We start from the raw sequence: 23,190 nt of genomic DNA, 5'->3' as shown, positions 1-23,190 counted from the left end.
AAAACCTAAACATCTTCAGCTCTGCTACCTCCAGCTCTGCTTCCTGTCTTTTCTTCAGTGGCACTGTCTCCAGTCCAAACATCATGGCTGGTCCCACCACGGTTTTATACACTTTTCCTTTCCTGGATATGCTGCCTCTTTTCCACACTCTCCATTGCTCTGGACAGTTGACCCGAAGTACTTAAAATCCTCCACCTTCTTTATCTCTTCTCCCTGTAACATCACTCTTGCACTTGGATCCCTCTCATTCACACACATATATTCCGTCTTGCTGCGACTGATCTTCATTCCTCTCCTTTCCAGGGCATATCTCCACAGCTCTCGTTTCTCCGCCACCTGTTCCATGTTCTCGCTACAGATCACAATGTCATCTGCAAACATCATGGTCCAAGGAGATTCTTGCCTCACATCGTCTGTCAGCCTGTCCATCACCATAGCAAACAAGAAGGGCCTCAGAGCTGACCCCTGGTGGAGTCCCACCTCCACCTTGAATTCCTCAGTCATACCGACAGCACACCTCACAACTGTCTTACAGTCATGATACATGTCTTGTACCGCCCGAACATACTTTTCCGTCATTCCAGACTTCCTCATGCAATGCCACAGCTCTTCTCTGGGCACCCTGTCATACGCTTTCTCCAGATCTAGAAAGACACAATGCAATTCCTTCTGACCTTCTCTGTACTTCTCTATCAGCATTCTTAAAGCAAACATTGCATCTGTCAGACTCTTTTTTGGCATGAAGCCATACTGCTGCTCACAAATGTTCACTTCTGCTCTTAGTCTAGCTTCAACTACTCTTTCCCAGAGTTTCATTGTATGGATCATCAACTTTATTCCTCTGTAATTAGTACAACTCTGCACCTCTCCTTTGTTCTTAAAAATGGGCACGAGTACACTTCGTCTCCATTTTTCAGCAATCTGTTCACCATCTAAGATCTTGTTGAATAACCCAGTCAGGAACACCACCGGCACCTCTCCAAGAAACTTCCATACCTCGATTGGTAAATCATCAGCCCCGAGTGCCTTTCCCCCCTTCATCCTCTTCAGCGCCCTCCTCACTTCATCCTTGCTAATGCTTGCTACGTCTTGGTCCACAACAGTCACGTCTTCTACTCTTTGTTCCTTCTCATTTTCCTCATTCATCAATTCTTCAAAGTACTCCTTCCATCTTGCCATCACACTACTGGCACCTGTTAATACATAATACATAATGCCATCTCTATCCTTAATCACCAGAACCCGCTGCAGATCCTTACCATCTTTGGCTCTCTGTCTCGCCAGCCTGTAAAGATCAGTCTCACCTTCCCTGCTGTCCAGCCGAGCATATAAGTCATCATAGGCCTCTTGTTTGGCCTTTGCTACCTTTACTTTAACCGTGCGCTGCATCTCCTTGTGCTGCTGTCTACTCTCGTCCGTCCTCTCAGTGTCCGACTTCTTATTTGCTAACCTCTTTCTCTGTATACACTCCTGCACCTCCCCATTCCACCACCAAGTCTCCTTATCTACCTTTCTTCCACTCGATACACCAAGTACTTTCCGACCTGTGTCTCTGATTATGTTCGCTGTAGTTTGCCAGTCATCTGGAAGGATCTCTTGCCCACCCAGTGCTTGTCTTACCTCCTTCCTAAATGTCATGCAACACTCTTCCTTTTTCAATTTCCACCATTTTGTCCTCACTTCAGCCTTTGGTTTCTTCATCTTCCTCACTGCCAGCGTCATCCTACACACCACCAACCTATGCTGTCTGGCTACACTCTCACCAACCACTACTTTGCAGTCACTGATTTCCTTTAGATGGCGCCGTTGACACAAAATGTAGTCTACTTGTGTACTTCTGCCTCCGCTGTTATAGGTCACCCTATGTTCCTGTCTCTTCTGAAAGAAAGTATTCACAATAGCCATTTGCATTCTCTTAGCAAAGTCAACCACCATCTGTCCTTCAGCGTTCCTCATCTGGAGTCCAAACCTACCCATCACCTCCTCATCATCTTTGTTTCCTGCGCCAACATGTCCATTGAAGTCTCCACCAATTACAACCCTCTCACTTCTCGGGATGTTCTGTATGACTTCATAAAAGTCCAAACAAAATTCCTCCTTCTCCGCCAGCTCACATCCTACTTGTGGGGCATACCCACAAACAACATTGAACATCACACCTTCAATTTCTAGCTTCAGACTCATCATTCTATCTGATACTCTTTTTACTTCTAAGACATTCCTAACAAACCCCTCTTTTAAGATAACCCCAACTCCAGTTCTCTTTCTGTCTTCACCATGATAGAACAACTTAAACCCTGACCCTAAGCTTCTAGCCTTGCTCCCTTTCCACCTGGTCTCCTGGACACACAGTATGTCTACCTTCCTTCTCTGCATCATGTCAACCAGCCCTCTACCTTTACCTGTCATTGTTCCTACATTCAAAGTTCCTACCCTTCGTTCTATACTCTTGGCATTTCATTTCTCTCTTTTCCTCCGGGCACACCTCCCTCCTCTCCTTCTTCGACCAACAGTAGTCCATTTTCCTCTGGCACCCTGAAGGTGAACAGTACCAATGGCGGCCATTGTTAACCCGGGCCTCGACCGATCCGGTATGGGATTCATAGGTTTGATTCGCATATTTGTTTTGGCAATTTTTTTTACGTCGGATGCCCTTCCTGACACAACCCTCTGTATTTATCCGGGCTTGGGACCGGCACAATAAGACACTGGCTTGTGCCCCCTTGTGGCTACATTCTTCATTATCAATTCTATTACCAACAATTACAATCAATATTGAATGAATTAGTTTTCAGCTTTTGTATTTGTTGTGTCACTATAGGCGTCCACATATAGCATGTGACATCCTCCCTAATTTGACTTTAAAGTCACAGAAACATCTCTCAATGTTAGCAAAAGTGAAAACACATGCTTCAGTCACCACCTTTTGCTGGCTTTCGACCAATTTTAGGCCCCATTTTTAAGTACCTCCTCTCTGTGACATTCAACTGTGAAATAACAAAAAAACCACAATGTCCAAAAAATCCTTCCAAAATCATAGAGATGTATATTGAGTAAGTTTTGAAAATGCAATTTTCAAATCGAAATTTGCAAGCTTTTCAATACTTTTTGTTGGATGTAGTCTTGCTTCCCCATCTGGGTCTTGTTTGGAAGACGCAAGAAATGTTGACTTAGATTTTCTTTTGTCCACAATATGGTTATGATTGACTGACGCCTATCCTTTTAGGTCTCCACTGCCATAAATATAGCAATATATTTCATATGTTGATAGAAGGGTGTGGGTCGTGTCCATTTCCGGTCAAGTGGGAGTGGGGCAGGGGTCTGGGAAAGCATTGCGCCTGCCAAAGAAAATCTCACAGCAACTCGTTCATTATGGACCAATGAATGGGTTTCCGCAGCTCATATATTATTTCAGTTGATCCTACCACCTCATCTGCTTGATGAGCTGATCTTCAAATGCCAACACCACAACCAACGGACCATCCCGTCGAGCTGCCTTCTTGAATCTACTCACCAACTGAGGAACCAATCCATTTACCTATTTGAATAACTATCTTCTGACCAACTTCACCACTCACACGTAATGGCAACAAAATCACAGCAGAGTTCAACGGCCAGCAAGGATGCAGTAAATGTTATATTGGTGACTTTGCTTTCAACAATGGCATTAGCCAACATTTGCTTACATTTGCTGACTGAATGTTTTCAGAGAATAAGTCGCAATCGACATGTTTATACTGTCATGCATGTTGATCTTTTGACATCAATAGATGTTCAAACTGCATTATGCCGCGTAACCAGGTTTGATTGAACCAAACATGCCACTCACCAAACTACCAAATTACCTACCATGGACCATGCTCCACTAACTAACTAGTACCTAGTAAAAGTCTAGTAACCAACCAATAACCACGTTGCCAAACAACTTTCTGAGCAACCAACTTATAACCAAGATTGATCAAGTACCTTATATCCTTGCGTACCTACATAAATAAATAATCCATAATCATAACGCATGCCGACTTGACGACAGCCATCAATCACTGCTTATACCATCCTATCAACTGTAGGTGCGGCCTCCTCATCTTATCAAGTCCAGAAATTAAAACCCACCACAAGACTATCTCGGAACAAATCCATTCCAGGGATGTGAGGCCGTGATGTCCCGGAATGCAGAGGTATTGTCCGAGCAGACTCTTCATTCGCTCCCTCGAGTGCTTCCATTGTGGCAAAGTGGGCAGAGTAAATGGGATTCAAGGCCCTTGGTCTTTTGTGTGCTCCCTAACAGGAAACATTTTCCTGGACCAATTTCATTGTCGTGAGTGGACATTCCGCAGTGTCGCTTTCTATACGCCACATTCCTGGTCCTTTTTCGGGGGGGACCATACAATGCATTCCTGGAGAGCAGGCGTGATCGTCATCAGAATCAGTTCGACATTCCTGTAAGGAATGCTGTCCCGCGGCGAGAACAACGTGCCCGGACAAAATGATTGATAGCGTATTAATTAGAGACCATTTGACGCGGACAGCCTGGGAGATTGCCAAGTGTCATTGTTGAGAGACTGAGAGCGCTGCTGTTCACCGGACAAAGACATCCCGGTCAGTTTCTTATGGGGCACTCGGCAGCAATTAAAGTCCGAGCGAATGCTTGGATGTTGTGTGTCTGAGTTTTTCTTGGCTTCCTCTCCTGTGTGCAGGAGAGGTGGAAGTAGCTCGCATACACAATGTGCAGAAATGGGCAATCAAGTCATTGCTACTTGGACTTGACATGCCAGAAACCAAAACACTGGAGACTTGTCATAATCTTGGAAGTTAAGGCTTGGCTTGGAGAGAAAACGACAGGCTTGATTGTTGCTTATTTTCTATGTCTGATTTCAAGATGAAATATCTCCACAGTTAGGAATGGAATGCAGCGATTGGCGAGTGACCAGTTCAATGGCGTAGCCTGCCCGACTAACTGCAACTGCCCGAAGACAAATAGGAGAGGCTCTCACTTGCCCGCGAACCTTGTGTGGAGAAGCAGATGAGAAAATGGATAGATGAGAAGGGAATGCTGGGAATGGTGCCGTGATGGCTGGAATATTCATCTTTCAATTGGGCAAAGTCATTGCCATCAAATTCTCAGTCTTGGAAACAAACTGACCGAAGAATATAAGAACCAACCATGGACTGAACAAATGCACACCAGCTTGCTTGCCTACATTCTGAGCTGCCAGGTGTCGGAACAAACACATTTGTCCATCTATCCTACCTACCTCCAAAGTGATTTACAGGCTACAAAGTATCTTACCGATGTGATGTTTTTATCGGTATACGCATCCAACGCAACTCACGTGTCACTCCACTACCAACCATCCAATCATGCCATCTTCCTACCCACCAAAAACTCAACACCATTTGTAACTGTCACTTTTGCGATATCATAATCGCAACAACAAACGAGGAAATAAGGATCCATTTGAGACAGAAATGATGTGAGGCAGTAAAAACAGAACATTAATCAAGCCCAGTTTGAGTGAAGACAAAATCGGAAATGAATGACCTGCTATCAGATTGAAAGTTTCGGAGTGTCTGCCTGAAATCGACCATGGCGACCATCTTCCTTGCTTGCCCACAACATACCGGTTGAGACAGTCGCACTTTAAAAAAGTCGGTAGACCTTGGTTTCAGTACTAAGTCTAAGGTAACACCAAAGACTCTTGAGTTTTTCCTTCCAAGGGTGGAAGATTTATCGACGCAATTTCTGATGCGGGGAAGGAGGAGTGACACAAAACAGAAATGTATTAAAGCTCTTCTAAATCACGATTAACCTCCAGCTGACAAAGAAGCGGACCAAACAAGAACCACCTGCCCCCCTCCCCCCCAATTTATCTGATGCGATGTGCGCAGGAAAATACGCAAGTGAACATAGATATACACCTAAGTTGGTACCCGAGTCCAGTATTTTCGCGACTGCTCATATTTCCTCAGGAAACGGAGCAAGGGCGCCTCTGGTTAATGTTAGGACTCAGTTGGAGTCCACATTAGACCCCCGCTGAAAGAGAGAACTACCACGAGCGCCGACCCTAAAACTGTACTGCCGGTTTTATGCCTGTCCAACTGGAAAACCGAGCTAACGAGGGGCGTAAAATTATAACATTTGAGTCTGTTTTGATCCAAGCTCAAGTGGTGCAGAATTCTTTAGGGAAAACTAGGGAATCATAGGAAAGAAGTTGCACGGAACATTAACTTTTATTGGTTCATTGAGTAAAAATAAAATAGGGGGAGAGAACAAAAATCCAGGCTGAGGTTTTTTAATTGCACAGAAATGTTCAAAATGTAAAATGCAAACAGTTGCACATTGCAATTTTAATGGCAGAGACACATTTACCTCCCCTCATCCATGTTGGATGCCTGCTTTTGATTCATGCAGCAAATCCGTTACTCGGAGTTGGTCAAAGTAAGAATCCGGAAAAAATCCTTTTTGACTATTGTCATGGGACAATGAAAGCTTTTCACGTGTCCTGTACTGATGCTTTTGTCAAGCCAACTTGAATAAAACTAGTGTTGGGAAAATCTCCCAGCCGGAACATGTCCCGACATAGCTTCTGGAGCAACTTTCATTCGACTGTACTAATTCTAATTTACAACTTGTCACTGTCGCGCCACCGTTAAGCTTCTAGGCGTCATTTTTTTGTTTTGTTCTTGAATGGCTTTAAAAAAACGATTACAGACCCAGCAGAAAACATCAGGAATGATTGCCATCTGCAGGATATTTGGCCATCCATCGTCCCGTCTGGAGACGACGTTAATGACTTCCACCTCAAATAACAATCCAGATGAAATGATAAGTTATCAGGCAATGACATACGGAAAACAAAAACATCATCCATCGTCTTGGCAAGTTTAATCATGATTTGTCATGTACTATGCTCATTACAAACAAGAGTATCAGTGTAATCTTTCATTAAGCGCAAACAAACCTCACCGTGCCGCCTGTGCCATGTGACCCATTAGCTTCTGGAGTTCATCAGCTTGTGTTTTGCTTTTGTCTCCTCCAAGGAGCAACGTGCACATGTGAGGTGGACCTCATTCGAGCAAGTGATGGGACAGATGTTTACCAGAGGTGGCAAAAATCCTCAAACTCTGAACATAACTAAGAAAAAAATACTTTGGTCTTACTTAGAAAATGTGCTGACTGTGAAAATGTCTGTTACAGTTTAAAAGTAAACAAGAATGTTTACAGTTAGTGAGCTAGGTGGTGAAGAATAAGATGAACAAGAAAACCTGCATTTGTCTTACAATGGAGAAATTACCAAATTAACAGCAGCAAAGATATGAATGGAAGAAATAGAATAATAAAAGTACTCTTGCCAGGCCATCTTGAAGTCATGTGCTAGCTTGCACGAGTTCATTAGCTCAGGATGCTCATTTTAAAATGTTAGATCGGCATAGACATTTCGTTTTTAACTGAGTTAAGTAATTAGCTAGTTAGTTAGCTAAACAGTTAGTTGGTTGGTTTATGTGTTAGTTACTTAGTTAAGTAGTTACATTGTTGACTGTGATTATTTATGTAAATAGTTAGCTACTTAGTTAGTGTTGGTCAGTTAGATTGTTGGCTACTTAGTTAATTAATAGTTAGTTAATTACCTTGTTAGCAAGCTGTGCAGTTAATTAGTTATTTAGTTGGCACGTCAGGTAGTTGGTTAGTTTGTTAGTTAGTTGGCTAGTTACTTCGTTAACCAGCTATCTCGTTAGTTAGTTAGTTAGTTAGTTAGTTAGTTAGTTAGTTAGTTAGTTAGTTAGTTAAAATGAAGACATGTTAAGATGAAACTTAGTGGTTGCTATCTACATGAGTTGCAATGAACAAAAAGTTTGTGGCATATATGTGATTGTTTTGGGTTTAGTGAAATTTTTAATAAATGAGGATGAGAAAATTGTGCATGGGAACATGACTACCACACCCTTTTATTTGAACAAGTGACATGGGATGAGTGGATGACTATAATGGTGCAATTATTGTGTGTTTCCATGTGTGTGCACATGTGTGTGCACGCGTGTGTGTATGTGTGTGTGTGTGTGTGTGTGTGTGTGTGTGCTTGTGTGTGTGTGCGTGCATGTGTGTTGGATCGTACCAGGATGAAAATGGAAGTGAGTCACATTCAAAAGTTTTAGCTTAGTTTCAGCCCCAAATTTGAAACATGCTCAAGGCAGAGCACATAACATCATGACATTCATGTCCAATGACTTCTTTTTAATTAAACATATGTTTTAAGCATTAAGAAAACATTAAAAGGAAAAAGTGACGGAATGGCTAATCTGCAATATGTCAGCTGTTTCTCACTGTTATAAGGCAAGAAGCACAAGCTCGCCATTGTTCGTAAACACAAGGCGACACGACCCCAATAAAGCATTGTGCACTTGACGGCGGGCCGCAGCTGTGTCGCTCCTGGGAGCCGACACAGGTGACTTTCGAAGGAGTCTCCTTGGGGTGATAACTGCGAAAACCTAACTTGAGCGTGTATGATCATCTTGTTTTGCTGGCAAGACTTTGTCATGACTGAAAGATTGAGCCTCAATGGAACATGCCCGAATTAATAATTGAACTGATCATACCATCCCACATCACTTCACTCACTATTTCATTGCTTCCATAAAGAAACCTTTTTTTGGATCACAGGTGTGCCGCAACCTTGACACCAAAATGTTTTTGGAATAATCACATTTACCCTAAACCTTAGGTGTCAAAGTCAAGGCCCACGGCATGCGAAAGCAAATCAAACTTGTAAAATTCCATGATGCTTGCTAAAGTCCGAACCAAAATTTAAAAACTGTCGTTTGAAAACCACAATCTCTTCTTTTCCTTTCGGCTTTTCCCTTCAAGGGGTCGCCACAGCAAATCAGTGTCCTCCATCTTTAGAGGTTTGATCCGCATGGTGATTTTGGCCAAGCTTTTATGTCGGATGCCCTTCCTGACACAACCCTCTGTATTTATCCGGGCTTGGGACCGGCACAAGCCACAAAAGTCGTTATTTTTTACTTCAAATTTGAAAACTAGTTATTCATGAATTTGTTGTGCACGCTATATGTAATATGTGGAGGAAATGAAACATTCTAATGGTTTCCCCAAATTCATAACGGCCACCGAAAGAAAACCCTCACTACAATGTGGCCGGCAGCTAACACCCTTGCCCTAAACTATAATCAATCCCCAAAAAGTAACCCAACACCGACTTCCACAAATCTAAAGCTACACAGAAACATTTGAAAACTGAGACTGATCCCGCAACAAAACACATCACCTCACTCACAGATTCTCAACATTTGCAATTATATCCAGTTTCCTTCCTCTTTTTTTGAAGTTCTATGACGACAAGAAGTTTCATGGATTATTGATTGGTGGTTTCAAAAGTGGGCTGTGTCGTATTTAGATCCGCCTGTAGCATTTTGGGTCCGAATCGAACCGGCGAGCAAAGTTCGTTTTGCGTTTTTCCTGTCTTGTCTCTCGTGTGCTGTAGTTCCACGATGCAAAACACGGTGTCAGCAGAGTGCAGCTTTCTACTCACCGCCATCTCCTTGTGGCTGTTCGAGAAGAAGGAGGCGGAGGAGGCTGCTACTTCGCACTCCACTCATGTGTAGAATACATTACATTCGAGTGAGAGCCAGTGTGAGGGACAAGTCCGCGGTTGGAGCTCCCAACTCCGATTCCCGCAAGCAGTTCTTAGCAGACACACGACAGCGGATGCAGATTTTGTTTGCCTGAAAAGTGTCGAGGAGGAGAAAATCTCACGAGGAAGTTTTCCCCAAAATTTATTTGGAGTTTTGCTCCACCAAATCTGAGATCTCGCGAAGATGGATGCAACTCTCGCCATCGTTTTAGTTTTCGTTGGAAGCCGCTGAGAGGAGTTGTGTTGTCGTTGTTGGAGGACTCCAATCTCGACTCGTTGCTGTCATTCACCTGCGGATAAACCCATGAATGTAAGTAGAACCATCGGGAAGTCTTGAAACGTAACTTTTTTTTGGCTTTTAACCAAATGAATGACTTTTTTCCTTACACTGCACCGTGCCAGAGAGGTGGTCCTAATATTTTCATTTCTGGCAGTCCTGTCTCTTCCTCATGAGATGCTCACAATTCTACGGAGGACCTAAAGTGACATGGGGGGGAGGGAGGGGGGGCGATTCTCATCTCGTCCTAACAAGAAACTTTCCCGGCCAAATGAGAAATAATGTTTCCACGATAACTTCTTTACCTGCGTGTGCAAGCTTCACGTGAAGGCTCGATTGATCTATTTTCAACCTGCGTCCAGTGGAACAAGCCAATGGTCGCAGAAGAGCACTTAAAGGACAACCGACGTCATTTTTTTGTTTCCTAACTGACATTAGAAAAACGTTTTATAGCATCTAAAATACCCAAAACACGCAGTATGAGTCAAATGCAAAACACCAATAAAAATGACTTAAAGTGTCTAAAAAGTACTTCAATTTGAAACCGGAAATGGCCAGTTTCAGAAGGTCCCGCCCCCATGTTCGTGGTGTCTCGGCAAGACGTCTTGCCTTCTTCGAGAATCAAAACAATGGCTTCAGATTCGGAGAATATGCTTTCTTGTTACTCATCTAGTTATGATTCAAACGATGATTCAAATAGTTCTGAAGAGGAAAGCATACATGTTTGCAATCGATTAAAGAATTTATTCCGTGTCATTTTGAGGGGGAAATGTAGCACCGAACATGTGTCATCTGTGGGGGGGAAATGTAGAACCGAAAATAGGCAGAAGATGGCGACAAAGCTCCGTGGAAAGCTCAGTGGAATCAGGCTGATTAATTCCTTACGGGCTGATTAATTCCTTACAATTTTTGTCAGTGAATCAGTGAATCATCAAATAGGTGCTCGGTGCCACACATAATGATTCACCATCGCGTTATTTATGTGTTTTCCTTCTAATTTCGCCATCAACATGGATCAACACGAAGTTTTCAGACAAAACAAAGTATTGCAAAATGCATTGAGGTGATGCAAGGTATGTTCTTTCTCGCTGAGGGGCGTTCCTTCAGTGACGTAGGGTGAGGACTCGTCACCAACTCAAAAACAAGACTTCCGGAATATTCAGTCTTAAAATGTAGAATATAGCTATATGCGGTGGAATCTTTCTAAAATACGCTCAGTAGAAGTCATTTGAAGCTCTTTTACAAATTATGGACACAACTTGTCCGGAGACGTCGGTTGTCCTTTAACTGTTTTTCCTCAAAGCAAGGACTCTAACAAATTGTGTTGTGTCATGACCAACCAAAAACAAGTGAAGGTGAGGATAATTTTTTTCTCATTAGGATGACAAAGTTTCCTTGTTCTGATGAGAAACTTTCTCGAAATGGATTTTGTTTTCTACATGTCACTTGAGAGCAGTGGTTCTTAACCTGAGTTCGATCGAACCCATGGGGTTCGGTGAGTCGGTCTCAGGGGTTCAGTGGATCCTCCGCCACAGTAAATGTACTGTACTGTAAATAAACCATCTCACCAGGGGTCCACCCTTCAGTGGACCTAACCTAGACTGCAGTTAGTAGGCACAGTCATTGAAAGAAGGGTTCGGTGAATGAGCATATGAACCTGGTGGGGTTCGGTGCCTCCAAGAAGATTAAGAACCACTGCTTTCGGGGCTATGTTCATACTTTCCAGACTTTGGCAAATCTAATGAGAATGGTCATATAAAGCTCCCGGACCCCCTGACACTCTTCCCTGTTAAAAAAAAAGTTTAGGACTACTTTTATTTTTTTCAAATAAATTCTAAGAATATTTGTACATCTTGAATTTACTTGTTTCTATTTCATAGCTGGAAAATGCTCATTTTACTCATAGACACCCACATTGCTGATAAATAGCAAAATCAAATGATTATTTTTTAATTCTCTCCAGAGCTTCTCTCTGTCTGTCTGTCTGTCTGTCTGTCTGTCTGTCTGTCTGTCTGTCTGTCTGTCTGTCTGTCTGTCTGTCTGTCTGTCTATCCGTCAGTCTGTCCATCCATCCATCCATCCATCCATCCATCCATCCATCCATCCATCCATCCATCCATCCGTCCGTCCGTCCGTCCATCCATCCATCCATCCATCCATCCATCCATCCATCCATCCATCCATCCATCCATCCATCTATTTTTGCCTGACTAGTACATGGCAGCGTGAGGGCAAAGCTTCAAGTGCATCCATGCTAAAAAAAAAGTGGAACATACTGTATCTAATATTCACAGATTTTTAGGGGGGGGGGGGCAGGTGGGGTGGTATTACTGCATAATCAACCTCTTTTCTATCTACGCATGTGAGTGCAGTGTAAATTTGTGAGCACAGTCCCATGATGATGCTCCACTCTGTACTGTAAATAAACCATCTCACCAGGGATTCGAATCATGATCAATTTTGATTTGCTTTGCCTTTGATGTAACTGTGTTGTGCTCCCATCGTCATTTTTTTACCTACATGACCCATTTATTTGACGCTGATCTATTCGTCTGTCAGTGTGGAAAGATCGGGCCAAATCACTCGGGCTGCAAGTCTCATGAGTGATGGAAAATGAGCGTGTGATGCTGTATCTCGCTCACATTGCAAGGCGTAGACCTAAAACGTTTAGCATTTTTGTGGCAACCCATCTAGTTGGAGAATTGCTGGGTGAAATATATACAGTATTTGGAGTTTGTCCAACCCTGCTCGGAATTTGGCTAAATTGACAAAAATGTCTGACTTTCTCTCAAATAATCAACAAGGATGGTTTGACTTTTTTATAGCTTTTTTATAACTTTTTTATATGTCAGAATTCTTGATGGGGACAATTTATTTTACTCAATGTTTGAATGAATCCTTAAGATTTTTTTATTCTTGTGGCCTGTGATGATACACATGCCTACCCGTTTTTGTCTGTCTTTTTTTTCTTCTTTTTCAAACATCAACAGATGATTTTTGGAAGGGGCATGTATTTAGCTCCACCATTTCCAAGCAACAAATGTATTATAACACTTACAATATAATCATACACATAATACTTGTGTGTAGGGGGGATACCCCCCCAAAAAAATAAAAATAAAAACCTCCCCCTAAAAAAATCCCTCCAGACTTTTTCGGGAGTTTAACTTTTTTGCTGGTTCATATTTTGAAGAAACCATAACAAGGTGGAATGTATCCAATATTTTACAAACACCAACAAAACTGTCAACACAAAACTTTTTTGGGGGTTTGGGAAGTGGTGGGACGATTTCATAGTTCGTTTCTAAAAATGTGTGCCGAGAAAACTGATGGCTCATCCATTCTAGAACATCTTGTTCTTTGTTTAACTGTGACGAAATAACATTTATAACGTAATACATAATAACGTAAGTAAGAACAGAATAATGTTAATGTTGTTTTTCAAAACGGCACAAAATATGGACTCGAAACGGCAATGGTGTATTTTGCCCCAAAAGTAATAATAAAGCCGAAATGTAACAACGCTGTGACTTGCTTGTCAATCTTTTGGCATTCTCACATCACTCTCCATCCATCTATGCAACCATCTGGACAGTTTAATCTTCAAACAGTTCAACACATGTTTTGGGAACGTGGGAGTAGATTCAAACCCCGAATCTCTTGACGATGAAGCAGACTGGCCAACCACTATCACACCCTACCGCCCACTACTCTTTCAATAGAGGCAACATTTTTTCAGACAGTCTCTGATTTCACAGTGAGTGTGTAACTTCTTTGTCAATAGAAACCAGTTCATTATTCCATTATATAATTTTTTTTACATTTTTGTTTGGTGGTGTGTCATGGGGGAAGATGTCCTTTGTCTCGGTGAAGACTCAGAAACACTTTTAAGTTTGTGGGAATAAGACATACACGAACATCTCTCTCTCTCTCTCTCTCTCTCTCTCTCTCTCTCTCTCTCTCTCTCTCTCTCTCTCTCTCTCTCTCTCTCTCTCTCTCTCTCTCTCTCTCTCTCTCTCTCTCTCTCTCTCTCTCTCTCACTCTTTCTATCTCTCATTCTATCCTTTTCCTTCTATCCATCCATCCATCCAACCACCCATTCAACCCTCACCAAAACCCCATCCATCCAAGCATCCATCCCTCCATCCATCCCTCCATCCATCCATCCATCCATCCATCCATCCATCCATCCATCCATCCATCCATCCATCCATCCAACTATCCAAACTGATCCAAACCCATCAAACCCATCCATCCATCCATCCATCCATCCATCCATCCATCCATCCATCCATCCATCCATCCATCCATCCATCCATCCATCCATCCATCCAACTAACCAAACCGATCCAAACCCATCCAAACCCATCTGTCCATCCATCCATCCATCCACCCACAGGCAAAAAAAAATCCCCAAATCTGTCCTGGTGGAGCAGCACCGACTCAAAATGTACCGTTTCAATATTGTTTATTTTCTTCAGTTATTGATCTCATTATTCCTGGGATACTTAACTTGCTGCTGGGAAATGTAAATTTCTCCACTGCGAGACTAATAAAGGTAAATCTAATCCAATCCAATAAAAAACTCCAATGATGATGTCATGATGAAAGTACCATCCTTTTACCCTCAACACCCTCACAGCCTACAACAACAAAATAAACTCTCTGGCTTGCGATTTAACAAATGCAAATTTTCTGTTCAAAACTTTTCTGTGCATCCTTTTTTTTCTGGGTGAGGGTGGGGCATTTGTGGACAACTTTAATAGCGTACTGATCTCTTTGTCGTGTGACATAATTCCCATACGGTGACCTATGACCCTGGCTGAGGCCATATCCAAACATTTCCCTGCTCACGCATTCTGTCACCTGGCATTGTAACGTGATACTCGTGTGTTTGAGATGATGCCATGGAGGTGTGTGAAGCTGTGGCAATGCGCCACGTCTCTCTCTCTCTCTCTCTCTCTCTCTCTCTCTCTCTCTCTCTCTCTCTCTCTCTCTCTCTCTCTCTCTCTCTCTCTCTCTCTCTCTCTCTCTCTCTCTCTCTCTCTCTCTCTCACACACACACCTAAACTCTTACTCATGTCGTAGAAATAACTAAAATAGACGTCTGTTCGTCTGTCTGTCTAATTCATCCCTCTGAAGAAAATCTGATCCACCCGTTCCCACCTTGCTCATTCGACATGGGAATGAGGTGATTCTTGTCGCTACTTACTTTCAAACATTCATCAGATCTCTGACGAAGGCGGAGGTATACGCCGAAACATGTCAGGTACAGTGAGACCTCAACTTACGAACTTAATTGGTTCCCAGACAGAGTGTGTAAGGCGAAAAGTGTGTATCTCAATTTTTTTCCCATAGGAAACCATTAAAATGGGAATAATCCGTTCCCGGGTTTCCATAAAATATACTTTTCAACAAAATAAGCCTTAAAACTACACACAACATACCTTATTCTATGTATAATAAATGTGCTATTGTATTGTAATGAAAGAAATACACTGCATTGTATCATAAAGTCATTTTATTTACATTTGTGATGGTCATTGATGACTTGATGGAATGGCGTTGGAGGTCGAAGGTCAAAGGGAATTGCTGTTTGGAAAGAGGCACATTACATGAGGACTGTATTTAAAGAAATAAACTGTGCTGTAAAATAAAGTTTTATTGACCTTTTTGATGGTCGTTGATGGCTTATGGAAGGAGAGTCACATTCCATAAGGACTGTTGGTAACTTAACCTCTGGTGTGGCTTCTCTTCTTTTTTCTTTGGAGACTCCTCATCATTTTTGCTGATTAAAAAGCTCTTAATTGACACCTGTTGCTTTCTGACTTGTAAGGTCTTACGAAGCTGAGGCATCACATTATTGTTCATCATGTTGATGATCGTCATAGCCACAGTCTTTTCTGAATGGAACTGTTCGGTAAAAGCCTGCACATCATTCCACTTTGCCAACATTGCCTTTATTTGCTCAATTGATGCTGCAGCCATCTCCTCCTCAGATGTTCTCGAACCATCTGTTACTGGCTTTAAAATCCTCAATAAGCGCCAAACTTCCAGGTTGGCGCATGGCGATATCGGCGTGAATTAGCTGTGCTTTCTCGCATAAAATAGCTTTACTCACGCTGTCGCCGGATAGCTGCTTTTCGTTAATCCAAATTAACCGAAGTCTTTCAACTTCTTCGATTGCCCGAGACCATCGCATTAAGAGCACGGAAACACCTTTTGCAACAGACGCACCTTTGATGGCTTTTCTGTTCCGGAGAATGGTAGCAATGGTTGACTTAGCATAGCCATGCTCGGTCACTAAATCACACAAACGCACACCTCGTTCGTGTTTTTCAATTATCTCCTTCTCAGCGACAGTGATTTTATTTTGTGTCTTCTTGGGCTGAACACGAGTCTGTGGTGTTTTTTTTTTCGATCCCATCATCGTAAAATTATCAGCAAAAAGCTGCTAGTAGGCAATCGACGTGTGCATTCAATGAGAGGGGGTGTGGAAAGTAGCGCCGGCTGGAGCGCTGTTCGGTCGTGTGCTTCCGCCGAAGATCACTCAGCCAGATCCGAACGTCGTGTGCTTGATGGACCAGTCGTGGTGCGTGTGTATTATGAAAATAGTGCTTATTATAAGGTTTAATTTTCATAAATTTGACGTTCGTAAGATGAAAAGTTCGTAATATAAGGTGTTTGTAAATTGAGGTCTCACTGTATTTGAGCACCTACAATACACTGTCTGTAAGTAAAGAATCTAGTTTAAAATAAAATTGGTTTTGTTGATGTTATGTTTTAATACCAGATCTTTTTGCGTTTCTTGCCACTTTCTTGTATCATTTCCACCAGAGGAATACATGTTAATTCCATAAAAAATGTACTCGGATATCAAATGTGTCCAGGATATGAATCATTGAGTTCTTGACGCACCATTTGGCATCTCACTTTTTAATGCAGACATATGCTAGGGTAGCAACAGGGCTGATGCATTTTTTTTCTTTTGTAAGCTGTGCCAAAAATGTCCTTGTCGCATACCCATGGCGTGAGAAGACAAATTGCACATCTATTAGCAAGTGGAGGAAAAAAAAGGAGCAAATGTATTCTTTTCTGTTGATGAATTATGATGTATCAAGATGGAAGATGTGAGCAGTCAGTAAAAAGACGTCCCCGAGAGTAGACCAGATGTTTTGGTTCTGCATGCAAAGTCCTTAAAACCTTGGATGCACTCGGTCAGTATCGAGGATTCCAACTACACAGGCGCAAAGAAAACATGACGTAAAAGCCACAAAAGGGGATTCACTTGGTCACTGCATACCTTTAGTCATTCTGGTTGTTGTTGTCCATCACTAGTCAGCGAACTATCTCCAATATAAATAATTGCGTGTGTGTGTGTGTGTGTGTATGTGTGTGTGTGCGTGTGTGTGTTTGTGCCTGTGCGTGTGTGCGCGTGCGTGTTTTTTATACTCAGTATTGCGGAATAACCTCGAGACATTCAGAAACAGTAATGGAGGCCTGTGTAAACTGTGTTAGACATTCTTTGTCGAGATTCCACTGAGCCTTCATGTCCAATCTTCTACGCTCCTAACCTAAGGTCTCTCTCAAATCTGCTTTTTTTGTGAATTACCCCAGCATGTCTGCTAGATCCATTAGGCCTGACAGACTCTGCAGAGGTCCGCTAACCAACTAAAGTGCTGCTTTATTTCAAATATGGCATTCTTACAAGGACTCCCGCCTTGGAAAGCTATTCTTTGTTGCTTTGGAGTAAAGGGGAAAATGCCTAGTGTTGCTGGAACATCAATCAATCTGGAAGACTTGAAAGTTGACACACTTTTCAAAGGCGCTTGTGCTACACATGCATTCACCATTTCATTTTTCTCAAAGTGGTAGGAAAATGCAGGATGCTAATACGCAACTTTTTTTCAATTAAGATAAGTATATAAATACAACTTCTGGTTCAGTGATTTAAAATTTCACAAAAACAGCAATAAAAACAAACTGAAAATCATACGGGACTTGTACTATGATGATGATGATGACGATGATGATATAACCTTTATTTTTCTCACATTGGAGATATTTCTGCTTCACAGCAGCAAATTTATGAAACGAGAAAAAGAAATAATCGAGCTGCACCAATTTATCGTGATGTATGCCGTGCAATTTTGAATCGTCACCTTCCCAAATTGCATGACACGAGCCTGTACATGTATGAAAAAAAAGAGTAAACCTCCCGAATTGTTCGCGTTAAAATGAGTATCTGCTCATGGCTCCCTGGAAGCGGACACTAATTGCAATGATCCAGAACCAGAAAAAAGGTTGCTCAGTAGACTGCACGGCGCCTTTGGACTTGAGGGGCTGTGTCACCTGAGGATGCGACGCTCCGTATCTGTCCTGTACACTGTGAAGATTAGCACAGATCAATCAAAGCCTAGCGGAGAATCTGTGTAAGCTCTCAATCGTACAAGATGACGGCTGAAGAAACCTTCTCATCTAGCGGAGAATTGATTATCAAACAAAGAATTCAGTGTCAATCCAGCTTTCATCACCAAGATGAGAGGTCGAGCAATGGCATTGTAACATTGATCATTTATAAAACAATTTTTACATTTCTATGTTTAAATATTTTTTAATAATTAAAGTTATTTATTAATTTATAATTAATTTAATAATTAAAGGGCGGCCCGATAGTCGAGTGGTTAGCACACCGGCTTCACAGTGCAGAGGTCGCCGGTTCGTGTCCCGGTCCGGCCTCCCTGTGTGGAGTTTGCATGTTCTCCCCGGACCCGCGTGGGTTTTCTCCGGGTACTCCGGTTTCCTCCCACACTCCAAAAACATGCATGGCAGGCAGATTGACCACTCCAAATTGTCCCTCGGTGTGAGTGTGAGAGTGAATGTTGTATGTCTTTGTGTGCCCTGCTATTGGCTGGCAACCAATTCAGGGTGTCCCCCGCCTCGTGCCCGAAGACAGCTGAGATAGGCTCCAGCAACCCCCGCGACCCTAATGAGGAATAATAAGCGGTACGGAAAATGAGATGAGATGAGAGATGTTTAAATATAACATAAAAAAATTAAATAGGTTGAATCTTTTTTAATGAAATATATTTTGAAATTATTTTCTAAACGAAACACATTTTTAATAATAATAATAATAATAATAATAATAATACATTTCATTTATAAGCGCCTTTCAAAGCTCTCAAGGTCACTTTACAGTCACAGGATACATTTTTCTGTGGGTGAGCAGCGGCAGCTAACTGCGCCAAACATTTTTGGTGGACCAAGGGAACATACCTCACTGGTGATTTGTAGCCAACTGATTTCATATTTGTTTTCAGTATTGAAAATAACAGCGGCTCATTTGGAAACTACATGTTGATTGCGCACACACAAATTCAATCCAGGATCGGGCTTCACAGACTACCTCACTAAATATTGCTATGGTGCACAGTAAAAAAGAGAGCTGCACCTTTTTAATTAGATGGAGTAGGGGCAGAAGCCAAGGAGATGAGAGGTGGTGCGCTGCGGCATGTGGTTTTGATGTTAGGGAGGCGGACTCAGCGGTGTGCGAGGGGAGCAAGGTGTTGACTTATTAGGAGAAGTAAGAGGTGTCTGGAAAATGTTCCGTGAGGGTTGTGTGCGGTTGGGTTTTGGGCCCGTTGGACATATGGAAAAGTCGTTTATTATTTTTCTTAAACAAGCTCGCTCTTCATGTGCATATGCATATCTCCGTTGTTTTTTCCGCTGTCAGATTTTAACATTGTTCAGCATTTGCTCACCTGCGCTTTATGTCTGCAGGGGCCAAAATGAAAACGGCTGCCAAGGGTTTGGGGAAGTCCACCATGGATCCTCCGCAACGTGACGGGTGGATAACAAGGATTGTGCTGATGTTGTATGTGGTGCTCGGGCTCATTTTAGTCCATTCACCAGTGGTTCAAGGCACCCTTGATCTACAGCTGGATGAGGAACAGCCAGCAGGAACCATCGTCGGTGACATAAGCGCAGGGTTGCCTCCCGGCATCACGGCGGCCCTCTATTTCATTTCCGACCACGAGGGCACTGGAGTGAGTACCGATTTGGACATTGACGAGAGCACGGGAATCATTAAGACTGCCAAGGTTCTGGACCGAGAACTGCGGGACAGGTACAACTTCATTGCCGTAACCATGACAGGCGTGACGGTGGCGGTGACCATCATGGTGAATGACATAAATGACCACGGGCCAACGTTTCCAAAGAAACATGCTACCTTCAGAATCCCTGAGCAGACAGCTATTGGAACTAGGTTTCCTCTGGACCCGGCAGTGGATTCGGATGGAGGTCAATTTACCACACAGGGTTACCTCATTAATGACGGAAACATTGGCCAGGCCTTCACTTTGGAGACCAGGAGGGGAAGCAATGAAGTCCTGCATCTGGACTTGGTGGTCAACGCCGTTCTGGACAGGGAGAAAAGGTCAACTTATACCTTGTCGTTAGAGGGCTTTGATGGCGGTTCCCCTCAAAGAACTGATCAAATGACATTAGACATCACCGTCCAGGATATAAACGACAACGCTCCTGTTTTTAATCAGAGCCGCTACCATGCCATCATATCCGAAAATTTAAAACCGGGAAACAACATCTTGCAGGTGTTTGCCACAGATGACGATGATGGAGAAAACGGTGCGGTGACTTATGAAATCAACAGGCGACAAAGCGACCCGGATCGTTACTTTGTTATCGAACCCCACACGGGAATCATCACGCTCAACAAGCCACTGGACTTTGAGATGCGGCGAGTCCATGAACTGGTGGTGCAAGCCCAAGACAATGCCACGCATCCGGAAGTGACCAACGCCTTTGTCACCATCCACGTCAGAGACTACAATGACAACCAGCCCACCATGACAATAATCTTTCTTAGTGAGGATGGCTCTCCTCAAATCTCAGAGGGCGCACAGCCAGGACAGTACGTTGCCAGAATCTCTGTCACGGACCCGGATTACGGCGAGTACGCCAACGTCAACGTGTCACTGGAAGGCGGAGATGGCAAATTTGGACTGACCACCAAAGACAATATCATCTATCTGATTTGTGTGGATCAGATTCTTGATCGCGAAGAGAGAGATGTTTATGACTTGAGGGTCATGGCAACCGATTCGGGGACGCCCCCTCTCCGGGCCGAGTCTTCATTCACAATCGAGGTGACAGACATCAATGACAACCCACCACTGTTCGACCAAACTGTCTATCGGCAGGTTATCCCGGAGGTGGTCTTTCCTGGGAGTTTTGTATTACAGGTGACTGCCAGAGACAAAGACCAAGGGCCCAATGGGGTCATTACCTATGACATCCTTCGGGATAAAGGACCCTTTGCTAACTGGTTCAGCATAGACGCCATAACGGGGATTATCACCACTCTGTCACAATTGGATTATGAAAAGAATCCCAATCCCAGCATAACCGTAATGGCGAGAGATGGAGGAAGACCGCCGCTGTCATCTACCGCGGTGGTCAACATCGTACTTCAGGATATTAATGACAACGAGCCTGTCTTCGAGACCAACTTCTACAACGTCTCCATCAATGAGGACATGGCTCCAGGCACATGCATCCTGGAGGTAAGACATTTTTCTTGCTTTCTTGCTAGCTATCCGTCCACCTATCGGACATTATTCAAACATCCCGTATTGTTGAAAGTGTTGCGTACCTCCACCTACAAACTGAATCTTGCATGGATTAAAGACTTGGGTAGCGAGCACAGTACAAACAGAGGGCTCAGCAGACGGGCTCTTGGCCGACGGTTTTGCCTTGGGGAGAGGGAGGGTAGCGGAGAGATGTGGGGCCTCACCGCCACTCCGGCTTGTGCGCAGAAATAGAAGCTACGAGGTCTTTCTTGTGTGAGGTCCCCCTAATTATAAATCACAGAAACCACAAGGATGATGGGAGATGGAACACACTGATGTTGATTATACAAGTTGGAGGATGAAACAAGGAATAGTTAAAAATGTGTGTTTTGGGGGAATCCCAGGGTGGCTTGGAGATTGTGTCAATGAAAATATCTGTAAAACCGCCCGCGGTTATCTCGCCATTTCCTGAGGCATCACACAACTTCTGGGTTCACCCGGGCTGTCCAAGTGTAAGTCCCAGTATGAGGAAACCGCGCAGAGCCAGGACTCTCTGGACTCTGTTGTGTTATTGGGCACTCGTGTGAGAACAGACTGCCTGGACTTGGAGGGGGCCTGTTACAAAGCCAACGTTTTAGCCAGACATGAATGACTTTCACACAACACTTTGATGTGCCTATTGTGATTGCCCATTTCAAGTGGTTTCTTTGTTTAACCCCCCACAGGTCCCCCAAAGCACAGTGGTTAACAATCATCAGTGCCTGTTATTTTTGCCATTTTCACATTGATTAATCATTGATGTATATGTATTTATTTTTTGGGTGTGGCCAGGTGGTTATTCAAAAGGCTGTTATATAGATTATAAATAGACAGTTAACTAGCTCGCAGTTTCCCCTTACAATTGAGAAGTGTGGCTTTTGTATTTTTGGTCCATACCATACTGGTCCTTTTTGGGGTCCTTTGCTTCCTCCTTATATTCCAAAAACATGAATTTGAGGTTAATTGAAGAGACTAAAATGTCCATGAAAATGACGAGCTGGTTACCTACGTATATCGAGCTGGTTATCTACGTATATCTACCCAATGGTTGGCTGACTTCAACTTGACCCAAGCCGCTTCGCTGACTTTAAGTTAGCTACGATGGACTGAACTTACTCAACACCCAAGCAGGAGGCATAGATAAATAGTAAATATGACACATAAATATAAAAAACAAAGCCCATGAACAGCTACCAGTTCTTGTAATTTAATCTGTTAGATGTGCGCGAAAAATAGTTCGTTCTCCAGAGTAAAACCAGATTTTACATTGAAAACATGATTAGAAACACCACTCGATCCTGCCATCAGCCAATACCAACTCCAATATTTTGTATGATTTCCATTGCACGGTCCTCTGGATTTTGTGCAAATTCAATATTACTGAGTGCCATTTTCAGTTTGTGTATCGATTTTATCTAGTGAATTGGACCGCCTGTTCGAATCCAAAGTGGCCTGGATTCATCGCAAATGTGACAAGCCATCTTTGAACAATAAAAAGCGGACAGTGTCCAATAAAAACAACAACTAACATGTGAAATTCTAGAATTGTCTGTAGAATAGACTCTTGATTCTTGACGTTGATGTTGAGACAAGCCAACTTGCCAGACTTTAGTCTTGGAATAGCAAACTGGAC

At 42.9% G+C, this 23,190-nt stretch overlaps 1 protein-coding gene across 1 annotated transcript in view; it reads left to right on the top strand.

The window, feature by feature from the left end:
• Positions 1–9,652: 9,652 nt before the first annotated feature.
• The window catches only part of LOC148888052 (protocadherin-16-like), a 110,166-nt gene continuing 96,628 nt past the window's right edge, over positions 9,653–23,190 (top strand). The window contains 2 exon segments of the mRNA XM_089013639.1: positions 9,653–9,957; positions 19,708–21,512. Coding sequence (XP_088869765.1) covers positions 19,716–21,512 — 1,797 coding nt within the window. The 5' untranslated portion in view covers positions 9,653–9,957; positions 19,708–19,715.

Source organism: Hippocampus bargibanti, linkage group LG14, assembly GCF_051943395.1.
Source record: "Hippocampus bargibanti isolate YZ-2025 linkage group LG14, ASM5194339v1, whole genome shotgun sequence".
Lineage (NCBI taxonomy): Eukaryota > Metazoa > Chordata > Actinopteri > Syngnathiformes > Syngnathidae > Hippocampus > Hippocampus bargibanti.
Note: the sequence above shows the minus strand (reverse complement) of the source record. Positions and strands in the feature narration are given on the sequence as shown.